Genomic DNA, 12184 nt, shown 5'->3' on the forward strand with positions numbered 1-12184 from the left:
GATCCACGAGATCTTTAATTTGATGATAAAGAGAAGACGTCGGAATTACAGGATTAGGCGATTAGCTGAGCTGATCAGCTGAATTCAACTTGTAAATATAATAAGCTCAAAACATACTTTTAACCTTAATATTTATAATAAAATATGAGCAACCATGTCACATGACAAAAACAAAAAACTTGATTATTTTTATGGAGGAAACGATGCTTTTCACACCATAAACCCAATTTTCTATTGGCACTACAACCTGATATATTTAAATATTATACTCAAATCATAATAGATTATTATAAGTTCATAAAATAGCTTTCTTGAGGTCTGAAATCCAAAATATTCAAAACGTGTGATTTGTTTGCTTGGTTTGAGAGAAACTGAGAGGAAGGAAAGATGGTGTGGAGGAATTATTACAAGGATGTTGTGCCCTTCATAGCATTGGTGGCTATGGAGTTTGTCATTGCGGGGCTGCACAAGCTGTTCAAAGCAGCTACTTTGACGGGTATGAGCTACCATGTGTTTATGGTCTATGATTATGCCTTTGCTGCTCTTCTTCTTCTTCTTCTTGCTCCCTTCTTCTCTTACAGGTCCCTCCTCTATTTCTCACTGTACACGTTCCTTAGAACATGGGAACCAGAAGGTATTCTCATCATTTCTGAATTTCTTGCAGATCAAGAGTGTTTCCTCCTCTCAGATTCCCTATACTACTCAAAATTGGACTTCTCGCCGTTATAGGGTAAAACTTAAGTTCTTTCGGATGTGATGATTCAGGATTTTAGCAAATGTTTCCCATAGAAAAATTTTGCTTTTGATTTCAATTTTATGAGTTGTTATCTTTCAGATTTGTGAAACTGGATTCAGGATCTCATGTCAGCTATTCATCCACTCTTCCATCTGCCATGGCTAACCTCATGCCGGCTATTACCTTCATCCTAGCTATTCATTTTCAGGTCAGTTTTTATCCTGAAAACGTAGTAAAATAAACCATATCATTCCTGATTTTTCTTTAATTTCAAAATGTTTTTGCTTTCTGTTGCTGACTTAAAAGAATGGAGAAGCTGGTTTGGAGCAGCAGCAGCAGCAGCAGTAAGGCTAAAGTGATGGGTACCATAATATCAATCACAGGTGCATTTGTAGTGACTCTCTATAAAGGTCCAGCCATTTTCAAAGCTTCAAACCCCTCAATGTCTCTTCATCAACCTCTGAACTCATCCGGTACAAATTTGGTTTCTGGTGCTAACCCGAATTGGGTCATTGGTGGTTCTTTTTTCACTGCTCAGTTTACCCTGATTCCACTCTGGTTTATTGTCCCGGTAAGAGTTCGCGTACACACGAATTTTTCAAACATTTTCCGAACACATTCTACTTGAAAAAATGATTCATTCTTGGTGGAAATTTGAAGAGATAAAACGGATTCTATGATGCTTATGCAGACACAAATCATGGAGGAATATCCAGCAGAACTGACTGTAATTTTCTTTTACAATTTTACTGTGTGCTTCATGGCTTTGGTTGTTGCTTTAGTTGTTGAAAGAAATGCAAGTGCTTGGAGAATAGGGTCAGATATTGCACTAGTCTCGGTTGTTTGCTGGGTAAGTAAAGGTATTTTTTTATTAGTCTCGGCTCTTGAGTGATTGTAAGATAGCATCGGATGAAGGATGAGTATTTAAATGATTGTTATTGACGAATTTTCGTTATGAGAATGTAGAAATAGTGACTGCACTCTCTGTTTTAGGGAATATTCAGTTCTTGCATGAACAATACAGTCCATTCATGAACAATACTCGTCATTTTCGATTACATGCATTTCTCAATTTGATAGCATAATGACTGTATAATCATTTACGACGAGTATCAATTATGAAGAATACCAGCAACAAAGAATCTAGACTATAAAATGACGATCATACATCATGTAATGACTACTATTTAGATTGTTGGTAATTCTGGTATCTATTTGTTTTTGGGTGAACCAACTGTTATCTTAAATAATGGGGCAGTCTCATTGGAGCAACAACAATATCGATCGGTTTTTACCCAGTAATGTGGGTAAAAGTGAAAGAAGCAACACTTGAGGACAGTGGAAGTGGCAGCAGCAATAGCACCACAGTCTATTCACCATCTTCCCACAAGGTCCCCTTGCTTCAGAGCTATAAAACTGAACAAGTGTAGAAACAAATGCATGGATATGAATATGCAAAATGAATTTTCCATTTGGAAATGTCAACTATCTTCTTCAGGCTTTGGCCTCTCCCAGTTTTAGCTCATGTCAAATACATCTACCTGCAAAAGGATTTCTTGTATGATGCAAATATTGAAGTTCAAGTTGAACAGAAAACAGATTGTAAAATCAGACAATGAGCCTGCCCTCGTCTTAATATTTCAAATGATGCAATTTGTTTGATCAGATCAAATGCCATGTGTTGACAATTGCACTTTAAGAAAAATAAAATTGGGTATCAATTAACGAATTATATAACTTGGTATGATTCAAATATCGCATATAAATGACCTCTACTCGATTAATAATTATTCAAATTTTGAAGGAAAAAAAGGTACAAAATGGTTTCCTCAGCAATTCTAGTTAAAATCATGTTGTAACTCAATTATAAAAGTAGAACCAAAACCAGCAATCCATCTTCCAGATAACTAACCATGACTACACCCACAAAGAACACGCAAAACTCAATTATGTTTGGCAAATGCAATTTAAATCATGTTGTACCTTAATGAGAAACATGCAAAAATAGCACCACATGCACTACCATCTCGTGTTTCCCTTCAAACTTCGTTCAAGTCTTGAGATCATGAGACATTGGCGAAGATATACAATGTGTGGTTAGAATATCTAAAGTTGCAGCCTTTGCAGCCTTGGTATTTAGCACTACCATCTGCATGTCAAAGTTGAGAATCAGCTAAACCTAAAAATATTCATATTGTCAAGCATGCACATGTTGTGCGTGTGTGTGCATATATGAGAGAGAGAGAGAGAGAGAGAGAGAGAGAGAGAGAGAGAGAGAGTGAACCTGCTGATATTCCAGGTCAAATCTCAAATATTCATCATTGCAGTTGTCAACCATATTGGCCAGGCTCTTAAGATTCTTCACAGGTTTTCCGTTGAAAGCAAGAACCTAAGTGAAAAATTAAAAGAAAATTGTTAACATGTGTTCTTTAATATATAGATATATATTGTATACTTTACATCACCAGCAATCTCATGAAACACTCCCTGACCTGAGTATTGACAATATCCTCATATCCAATATTTATGTCAGCCACAAGCACCTGAGAATAAGGAAGAAATTGTAAGCAATATGGTCTATAATGCATGAATAATAAAGGCCAAATCATTGAGTTACATCGGACTAAAATATTCATAAACAACATCTAGGAAGGAGAAACATGAGAAACAACATAGACCTGTGAAACAACAACAAGCTGTTCATCTGCGGACTCAGCCATTGCATGTAGATGCTTATCCAATAGCTTTACTGGTGCATCAAATTCATAATCCTTCCCATACTGTAGATGAGAGAAACAGGGAAGTTAGAAGTAAACAAACCTGACCAGTGAGCACTGAAACAGCAAACCATAAAAATATAGCAGCATGCACTCATAAAGATAAAGTTCATCGTATTTGAAACAATTTAAAAGAAAATGAACGGAGCAGATTTTAGACCCCAAAAAAGGATTCTATAACTATGTGACATTGAAAGAATGTTCTATATTAGCAAGTAATAGAATATAAGACTAGATCAAAAGTTTAGCAAGTATTAAGATTCTTCCCAATTTCCGAGGAATAATGGGATTCTATAGCTACCTGGCAATATACAAAGTGTTATACTGTTAAACAAACAATAAATAAGATATATATATATAGAGAGAGAGAGAGAGACAAGTTCAAGACTAGAACAAAAATTTAGCATGAGTTGATGTTCTTTCCAAATTCTGAACAATGGTTAGGACAATTATACTTTTTTTTTGATAGAATAGGACAATTATACATTAAAAAGTACTTGAATGATTCACAAGGAATGGAGTCTCATTCCACAATTGCTACTTTAAAAAGTTCGAGAAAGAAACACACAGCAGAAAGAGAGAGAAACTGATGGCTACAAACCTCAGAACGCAAGTATGGAACAGTTACAGCAGTAAAAACAAATCCAGCAATAATGTAATAAGACGGAGGTTTCCCACTGGTGTGTGCCAGAATGAGCCTCTTGTAAGTCGCTAGTTTTATGTACCATTTAAGTATCTTTGAATCACGGAGAACTTCAACTAGTGCAGTATCCCCAGTATACTTCTGAGAAACAAGATAGCTAAAACCAATACGCTCCCCATGCCTGAATGGAACTGTTTTTTCCACGTCAAGGAATAATGAAAAACAAGAAAGAATAGGTGAGGAGACTGTTTCCCACATAATATCAGACAATAATGCCAGAACACTTGATTGAACTAAACATTAACAGACAATTTGAGTCAAACATGTGGGTCATCTAGTGGATAAAAAAAAGCAACTAAATCCCCAACTGAAAAAGCTTTCATCTTTAGGGCAAACTGCACAACTCATGATAAAACAGGGCAATGAATTGAATACCTAAAGCGATTACATGGATAAATTCATGACTTCTTTGGGTTCTATTCTGGTTTTATTTTTTAAACCCTTTTGGAACAAAATCATATAATCTGTGATAGATAAGAAAATCTCTTGCTAAAACCAATGAATTTGAAGGTCTAAAACCCTTTTAAGGCACAAAGGCATTGTTTAACAGCAAATCTACATTGAAACTACCTCCACTACAAACAAAAACTGCTGTTAGTACCTAGTTCTCATAAACGAACCACTGATTAAACTAAATAATATCTCCATAGAACATTTTCATGTGATAAACTAGCCACAGCCAAATTAAAATTCTCAGCTCAGAGCGACATCCTACATAAACATTTGCATCTAACCTTTAGCTAAAACTAAAGCAATAATCAACACATTCAGTTGTTATTTATTTATTTATTTATTATATATATATATATATATATATATATTTCTTTCTTTCTTTTTTTTTGGGGAGGAAGATCTAACTCGAAGGAGTAGTCTACTGCTGATGCAGTAATTACTAGGCAATAAACGAAATATGCATATATAGATCATACATACAAACATATATCGGTGAATGTATGAAATCCTACTAACATAGGAGACAGGGGGAGTAGCTTACCTGTTCCATCATTAGCAACTTTTACCCCATCAAAACTAAGTATAACATCGGATGGCTTCAGAAGATGAGATTCTGGAGCTGTGGGCTCAACTCTCCTAATACGGACACCCTTCTGATCTGGTTTCATCCCCATTGCCGATCGTAAATCAGGATTTTCCATCTTTTGCCACTCAACACCAAGGATTGGGAAGCCTAAAATAGAAATGATAGGAGAGGGGCAAGAATTAAAGCACAATACCAGACATAAGAGAAGTCAAAACACCTTCTAATTCCAAAATAGTACTGTGAATAATACCTGTATACGCCCCATTCTTTTCATAATCCTGAATGAAGTGCATTATAACCGGTGTCGGTATGACATACCCAATATTTTCCGCATCCTCGTGTTTCAAAGACTGGAAGGCAATACCAACACAATTACCCTTATCATTGAAGGCAGGCCCGCCAGAATTTCCAGAATTAATAGCTGCATCTATCTTCAAAACCATATTTAATTACAAATTACAATCGGTCAATAAATGTGTCAAACAAACATGTTAAACCGCTAGAAGCGGGAACTAATCTCACAACCTGTAATCCCAAAAGTTCAGTTGACCCATGAACATAAGAGAGTATCTCGATACGTGATACAACACCACTGGTAACAGAGATGGTGTCACCTCCAATGGGGTAGCCCACAACAGTTACAGCATCTTGGAGTGCAGGCAAATCTCCAAACTCAACGGGTGAAACACCTTCCCAGAACTCGTGATCACTAACTGTCAACATAGCTGCAGCATCCACAAACAAGAAATTTAATAATCAATCAACTCAAACATTTCTTCTCTTTAGTAAATAACCATCTTCATACAATTACATTACTGAAGTTTATCTTTAAAACACAAGCAGCCTGCTGTTAATATCAAAGTTAGTTACCATAAATTAAGAAAATTGGGATGAGCTATTTCCATATATACATGTATCCATACTAAAGAGTATTAGAGCTACTGAAATTCACTATAAACAACGATTTATCCTCCGCCATTTCCATACAACAGCCTCACATTGATTTCACTAAAACCAGAAGGGCAGGGGAAAAGAAAAGAACAGCACATAGCTGCTTTCTAAACACTCAAAACGATTTTCCATTAAATAAAATGCAAAGTTTAACACCCTTATCCTGTCACTCAAAACAAAAAACCAAATAGCATTTTCTACTCATTCCATGAAAGCCAAGCCACTAAACTACTTTAAAACCAAAATCAACCCCCCAAAAGATGAAAATCCCCACAAAGTCAAAACTTTTCCTTACCAATATCACATTCAGTCCCAATAGCCAAAACAGTAGCCAGGTACTTAGTATCGGATCCCCTTTTCTTCAACTTCACCTGAGTATAATGTTCCACTGAATGAGCATTTGTTAACACCCTTCTCCCTCCAATTATAAATCCACTACTACTTGAAGAATACTGCCTTTTCCTTTGCCATGGCAGCGAATAGTTTGGTTCAGTGTGAACGCAGAAGACTTTCACCACTGCATCCATAGCAGGCACTACCCTCGCCGCCACACTCTCCCATTTCGTAACTGGCTGCGGTGCCGGCTCCAATGCCATTGCTCCATTTTGATAAGGTCTCCACTCTGGGGACGCTGCCGCATGCGGCTCCGTATCCTCCTGCTGCACCGCCTCAGACTTCTTCGGTCGCCCTCGGCCCCGTCTTGCCGTTGGCGGGTTGTTTGCATCACCGTTAGCGTAGGCGTCTGATACTGCATCGTTTGCAGCGCTATATACGTCGTTTTGGGCGGCGATGGTGGTGCTCGTGTATTGGAAGTCCATGGTGTCAGTGTTTGACGCAGGGCCTTTAGGTTTCCGGCCTCGTTTTCTAGTTTCCCCCATCGGAGTTTGTTCTTAAGGGATATAGGGTTCCAAGTTAGGGTTTTTGATACGAAGACTGCTAATTTCGGGGATGAGATTCGAATGCTTTATGCCTCCCTTGAATCGGAGGCAAATAGGTATGGGAAATGAAAAGAGCTCGAGAATCTAAATGGCGAGAGTCGAAGGACCGAGAGAGAAGATAAATTTGGGCTTTCATAGGATGAAATATGGGGTTTTAAGCCCAATTTAGGGCTTTCGCTTAAACTGTGCCATGTTCAGCTTCTGATGGGCTATATAGGCCTTTTCTTTTCATCTGACATCGCTTGATGCAATTTGTCATGTTATGTTACGTGTGTTTACTGTGTCATTATAATTAAAATCATTTAATTAGTGATAATTAATCATTTAATTTTTGAAGTTTAGATTTATACAAATACAATAAAAATCATGATTAATCACTTAACCTTTACAGTGAAACTCATATAAATGTAATTTTGTCATATCTCGAAGTTGGGTAACGTCCCGAATCAGTTTAATATCTTTAGTATCAATCACTTAACCTATCAATGAAAAAATTCAAATCTCTTAATAACTAGTTGCATTAGATTACTTTGTCGGTGTACGAACAGTGATCATAATTTTAAGATTATTATCATCAAATACGATAAGTCAGTATATAAAATCTTTCTAAAACAAGAAGATGATCAAGATATATCATTACACTAATTATCCTCTCTCTTTTCACTCAATATCAGATAATTTCAATCGTTTAGAATTTTATCACAACTAACACATCAACTATTGATTGACCATCAATTGTAATTCTCTACTTAAATAAAGAAAATGAACCCTCATCAATTAACTTAATTACATTTGTTCCATGAACAAATCATAATCCTAATTAATCACCTAACTTTGACGTTATGATTTAAGAGTACATTTATTATATATTACTTTTACTTAACGATAAGCAGCTTGTAAATTTTCCCATTTTTGACGGAGTAATTTTTAGTACAGTAAATAACATAAATAAAAATAATGATATATATCCACTTAGAATGAGTCCATATACACTTTACATCTACAAGGCAACTGGCCATTAAATTTTCTGGCACTGAAAGAAAATTTCAAGGCAGGCTAAGCCTAACTTCATTAATTTTTATGATCAATACGTACCCAATTATTTAATATAGAACAACTCTTTTGGAAAACATGAGCACTGAATTTTAATATAAATAATTGAATTTTCGTCAATTAGTTACAGCAAAGAAACAATGGCTCCCAAGCTTTCTCATCATATCATCTTAGAAGCTTTGTTTCTTCTTTTTTTAATTCAAGCGTTATTTGTTAAATCTGAATCCCAATTTTCCAAATCCCTCCGTTTATTTCATGAAGCTCGTAAAGGATACACAATCGAGGGGCTTAATCATGTCAAACAATACTTGGAAGCCTTGGGCTATTATTCCATTGGTGGAAGCAATCTGACTGATGATTTCGATGACTCGTTAGAATCTGCACTTAAAGCTTATCAACAACATTATCGTCTCGAGATAACCGGAAGGATGGACTCCGATACCATGAAGAAAATGTCGATCCCTCGATGTGGAGTCCGGGATATCTTTGACTACTCAAATGATGGTGTCAAGTTTATCACGGTAGCAAACTATAGCTTTTTCGAGGGGATGCCCCGATGGAACAAGCGTCAATTGACCTACAAATTTCGCTCTAGTGCACACGTGATTAGTGTTCGACGATTAAGGCCTATCATCACTAGGGCATTGCAGAAATGGGCAGTTGTATCCGATTTCACATTTCGCGAAGTGAGGTTTTTTAGTCGATCGGACGTTGTGTTGGGATTTCACCGACGTGGCCACGGGGACAACTACCCTTTCGATGGTCCCGGAAATGTTCTGGCTCATGCTTTTGCACCACAATACGGCAAGCTTCACTTCGATGCCGATGAGAATTGGAGTAGTAATAATCTTACAAGATTTAACCAAATTGATTTAGAATCTGTATCTATTCATGAACTAGGACATATATTAGGACTCGGGCATAGTCGAGACCCAGATGCGATTATGTACGCATACTATATGCCTGGTTCTATCAAAAGGGATCTAAGCCAAGATGATATTGATGGCATACGTGCTTTGTATTCTCACTAGTAACAAAATGAGATTTAAATTATAGTAATTTATGGATCGAATCAACTGAGTTAATTTCAAATTTTATATTTCTTTAAAATTTATGAGAGAAATTTTATATTATTATTAATTTTCGTATTAAATTTGGTATTATTTGATTTAACATCAATTTAATAAAAAGTACATAAAAATTAAATTATAATGTAAATATTGACTAGGTTTATTTTGATTAACATTATTATTGATAAAATAAGTTAATGTTGTGGGATTGAATATATTTAAATATTTTATACTCGCTTATTTATAGGTAGAGGGGATCTAAATAATATAAACATTGTACCTTAAAATTATGTGTTTAAAAATTACAATAAATAAAATAATATATATTTATAATTTTATATTAGTATTTTTATTTTTTGATATTTCAATATTATTTTTATTTATACATCCTCTAATTTTCACTCCACAATTAAGTCACTCCTCTATTTTATTATTTTTATTTTTTTCAAATATAAATATCTTATTTTCTTTTCATCGTTTATTTAATTTTTTATTTTAAATATATGCTTTTGTAATAATATTTTTTATCGTAGGATTAATATCAGTAATTCATGTCATTTACATATTTAGAAGAATTTATTTTTAAAAAAAATGTTTGCAGGATTAGTGTTGGGTAAACCTTATTATACTAGTCGGGTTAAAACAATCTATGCGTCCAAACACCACCACTGAAGAAACTTCATAAGAATTCCCTGTCGCTCAAATTTTTAACAATTTCAGAGCTGATCTATAGCTTTAGGCGTTATCAAATTCCCCGATCTTTCTCTCTATCAGGTTCTTGAATTTTTTTTGTTCTTTAATTTTCGCTCAATCTGCTTTTCGTCAAATGTATTATCTAATCTTAAGCTCTGTTTTGTTATTTGTGATATAAGATTGATTTGGATCCATATGTTGTAGACTGAAGATCTTGATGTCATGAAACCATTTTCGAATTTTTGGTTCTGGGTTGTTTTGATTTGAATGGATTACTCTGTAAAATAAATTGGATTCTTTCTCAAAAAATGATCTTTCTATTGTTATGATTTATGAGATTGATTTAGACTGAAGATCTTGATGGATTGAACTATTTTTCCTATTTTTTTTATTATGGATTGTTTTGATTTGAATTCTATTATTCTATAAAAATAAGTTTTTTTTATTGATCTTTATATTGTTATGATTTTTGGTTGAAATGATCTCAAACGTTATCGTATTAAATTGCTATTGCATATACAAAAGTTTGAGAATTACTTGAAAGATTTGGATTGTGTAGATGTTATTGGTTAGTGTATATTTGATATGATTTTGGATATTGAACTTTGAAGATATAAAGGAGCTGAGTTCAAAAGATGCCTGCACAGAAAATCGAGACAGGTCATGAAGACGCTCTCCATGATGTTGCCATGGATCACTATGGAAAACGGTTGGCGACTGCTTCATCTGATACTACCATTAAGATCATTGGCATAACCAGCTCTAGTTCCCAGCAGCTTGCTGTTCTACATGGCCATAAAGGACCTGTTTGGAGGGTTGCTTGGGCGCATCCCAAGTTCGGATCAGTCCTTGCATCATGTTCTTATGATGGCCAGGTGATAATCTGGAAGGAAAATAATCAAAACGAGTGGCTGCAGGCTCATGTTTTTAATGATCACAAGTCATCTGTGAACTCCATTGCATGGGCACCCCATGAGCTTGGCCTCTGCTTGGCCTGTGGATCTTCTGATGGGAATATATCGGTCTTAACCGCTAGGGATGATGGTGGTTGGGACACCACCAGGATAGAGGAAGCTCACCCCGTGGGGGTAACCTCGGTTTCTTGGGCACCACCAACCGCGCCAGGTTCTTTCATTGGGTCAGGTCTACTGAATCCTGTTCAGAAGCTGGCCTCCGGTGGATGTGACAATACGGTCAAAGTATGGAAGCTGTATAATGGGACTTGGAAGATGGACTGCTCCCATTCCCTCCAGATGCATACCGACTGGGTGAGGGATGTTGCTTGGGCACCCAACTTGGGGCTCCCAATATCCACCATTGCAAGCGCTTCACAGGATGGGAAAGTTGTTATATGGACTTGTGGTAAAGAAGCGGAATGGAAGGGTAAGATTTTGAAAGATTTCAAGACCCCAGTTTGGAGTCTCTCGTGGTCACTGACCGGAAACTTATTGTCCGTCGCCGACGCCAATAATAGTGTCACGTTGTGGAAAGAAGCTGTTGATGGTGGTGAGTGGCAAGAAGTGAGTACTCTTGAGCCATGAAGTTAAACTTTTTTTTTATTCCTGCTTTATCTATCTACAGTCGTTTTAACATCTGGGTCTTGTCCATTTCGAGTTCTTCAGCATTTTTGTCTGAATATTCGATCGGATAGTTAGTTTTTGGCTTGGCATATGCTGAGATCAAAGAGAAAACAGTTAAATCATTTAAAAACTCCCTTCAATAAAGTTAAATTCATTGCCGTATCTTTTTAACAGTATTATATTTGGTTTTAAAGCTTCAAAATTATTACTTGCTATACAAGTATACTTTGTTTGCTCATGGTACGTGCAAGCTTCACTGTCAACTCCTTGATTGTTTTAGCTATTTTTTTCAGAGATTATTTTCAACTTGATTAGAGAAAAAAGAACATGCTTTTTTGTGAAAAAAAATAATATTTTTACTTTCTAACTTAAAAACAGATTAAAAGATTAACTCAACACAAGTAATTATATGAACAGAAAATATAGAGTTCAAAATTTATAAGAGATGCAAATCGGAAACAGAAGCTGTTTGAACTGTGGGGGAAAGAAAACATGTTAACTTGTCAATGAGAACACCAGGTAACCCCATAAAGAAAGAAAAAAAAGCTTATTGTTTTCTTCTTTTTTTCACAAAATATCATGCAAAACCCTATTTACACAATAATGGCTCATATGATCTTACAAATATGCTACATTTCCTAACC

The 12184-nt window shown here is 35.6% G+C and overlaps 4 protein-coding genes across 8 annotated transcripts; 3 read left to right on the top strand and 1 right to left on the bottom strand.

Moving 5' to 3' along the window:
* The first annotated feature begins 351 nt into the window (after window positions 1–351).
* Window positions 352–2075, top strand: LOC120140784 (WAT1-related protein At3g28050-like). Of its 4 annotated transcripts, XM_039155769.1 has the most exons (5): window positions 352–581; window positions 665–730; window positions 836–944; window positions 1043–1254; window positions 1428–1569. In XM_039155769.1, the coding sequence occupies exons 1-4, from the start codon at window positions 388–390 to the stop codon at window positions 1082–1084; spliced, it is 411 nt and encodes a 136-aa protein (XP_039011700.1). In that variant the 5' UTR covers window positions 352–387; the 3' UTR covers window positions 1085–1254; window positions 1428–1569. The 4 variants fall into 4 exon arrangements, with proteins under 4 accessions (XP_039011700.1, XP_039011698.1, XP_039011697.1 ...); XM_039155767.1 differs by lacking the exons at window positions 352–581; window positions 665–730 and adding an exon at window positions 1995–2075 and having other exon boundaries at window positions 872–944; window positions 1043–1307; window positions 1428–1586; XM_039155766.1 differs by lacking the exons at window positions 352–581; window positions 665–730 and adding an exon at window positions 1995–2075 and having other exon boundaries at window positions 915–1307; window positions 1428–1586.
* A 114-nt stretch (window positions 2076–2189) lies between these two features.
* Window positions 2190–7232, bottom strand: LOC120140782 (protease Do-like 9). Of its 2 annotated transcripts, XM_039155762.1 has the most exons (10): window positions 6502–7231; window positions 5781–5980; window positions 5506–5686; window positions 5211–5402; window positions 4115–4347; window positions 3415–3516; window positions 3229–3279; window positions 3021–3125; window positions 2720–2885; window positions 2190–2277 (listed from the first exon to the last, which is right to left on the bottom strand). In XM_039155762.1, exons 1-9 carry the CDS (start codon window positions 7082–7084, stop codon window positions 2787–2789), a joined length of 1746 nt encoding a protein of 581 aa, XP_039011693.1. In that variant the 5' UTR covers window positions 7085–7231; the 3' UTR covers window positions 2190–2277; window positions 2720–2786. The 2 variants fall into 2 exon arrangements, with proteins under 2 accessions (XP_039011693.1, XP_039011694.1); XM_039155763.1 differs by lacking the exon at window positions 2190–2277 and having other exon boundaries at window positions 2734–2963; window positions 3010–3125; window positions 6502–7232.
* Window positions 7233–8337: 1105 nt separating this feature from the next.
* LOC120140730 (metalloendoproteinase 1-like) lies at window positions 8338–9282 on the top strand. Its single transcript, XM_039155714.1, has one exon. It carries the CDS (start codon window positions 8338–8340, stop codon window positions 9226–9228), a length of 891 nt encoding a protein of 296 aa, XP_039011645.1. The 3' UTR covers window positions 9229–9282.
* A 652-nt stretch (window positions 9283–9934) lies between these two features.
* On the top strand, window positions 9935–11702 carry LOC120140599 (protein transport protein SEC13 homolog B-like). Its single transcript, XM_039155565.1, has 2 exons — window positions 9935–10041; window positions 10572–11702. The coding sequence occupies exon 2, from the start codon at window positions 10596–10598 to the stop codon at window positions 11499–11501; it is 906 nt and encodes a 301-aa protein (XP_039011496.1). The 5' UTR covers window positions 9935–10041; window positions 10572–10595; the 3' UTR covers window positions 11502–11702.
* Window positions 11703–12184: the final 482 nt, after the last annotated feature.

The sequence above is a fragment of the Hibiscus syriacus genome, unplaced genomic scaffold (genome assembly GCF_006381635.1).
Source record: "Hibiscus syriacus cultivar Baekdansim isolate YM2019G1 unplaced genomic scaffold, ASM638163v2 tig00110788_pilon, whole genome shotgun sequence".
Lineage (NCBI taxonomy): Eukaryota > Viridiplantae > Streptophyta > Magnoliopsida > Malvales > Malvaceae > Hibiscus > Hibiscus syriacus.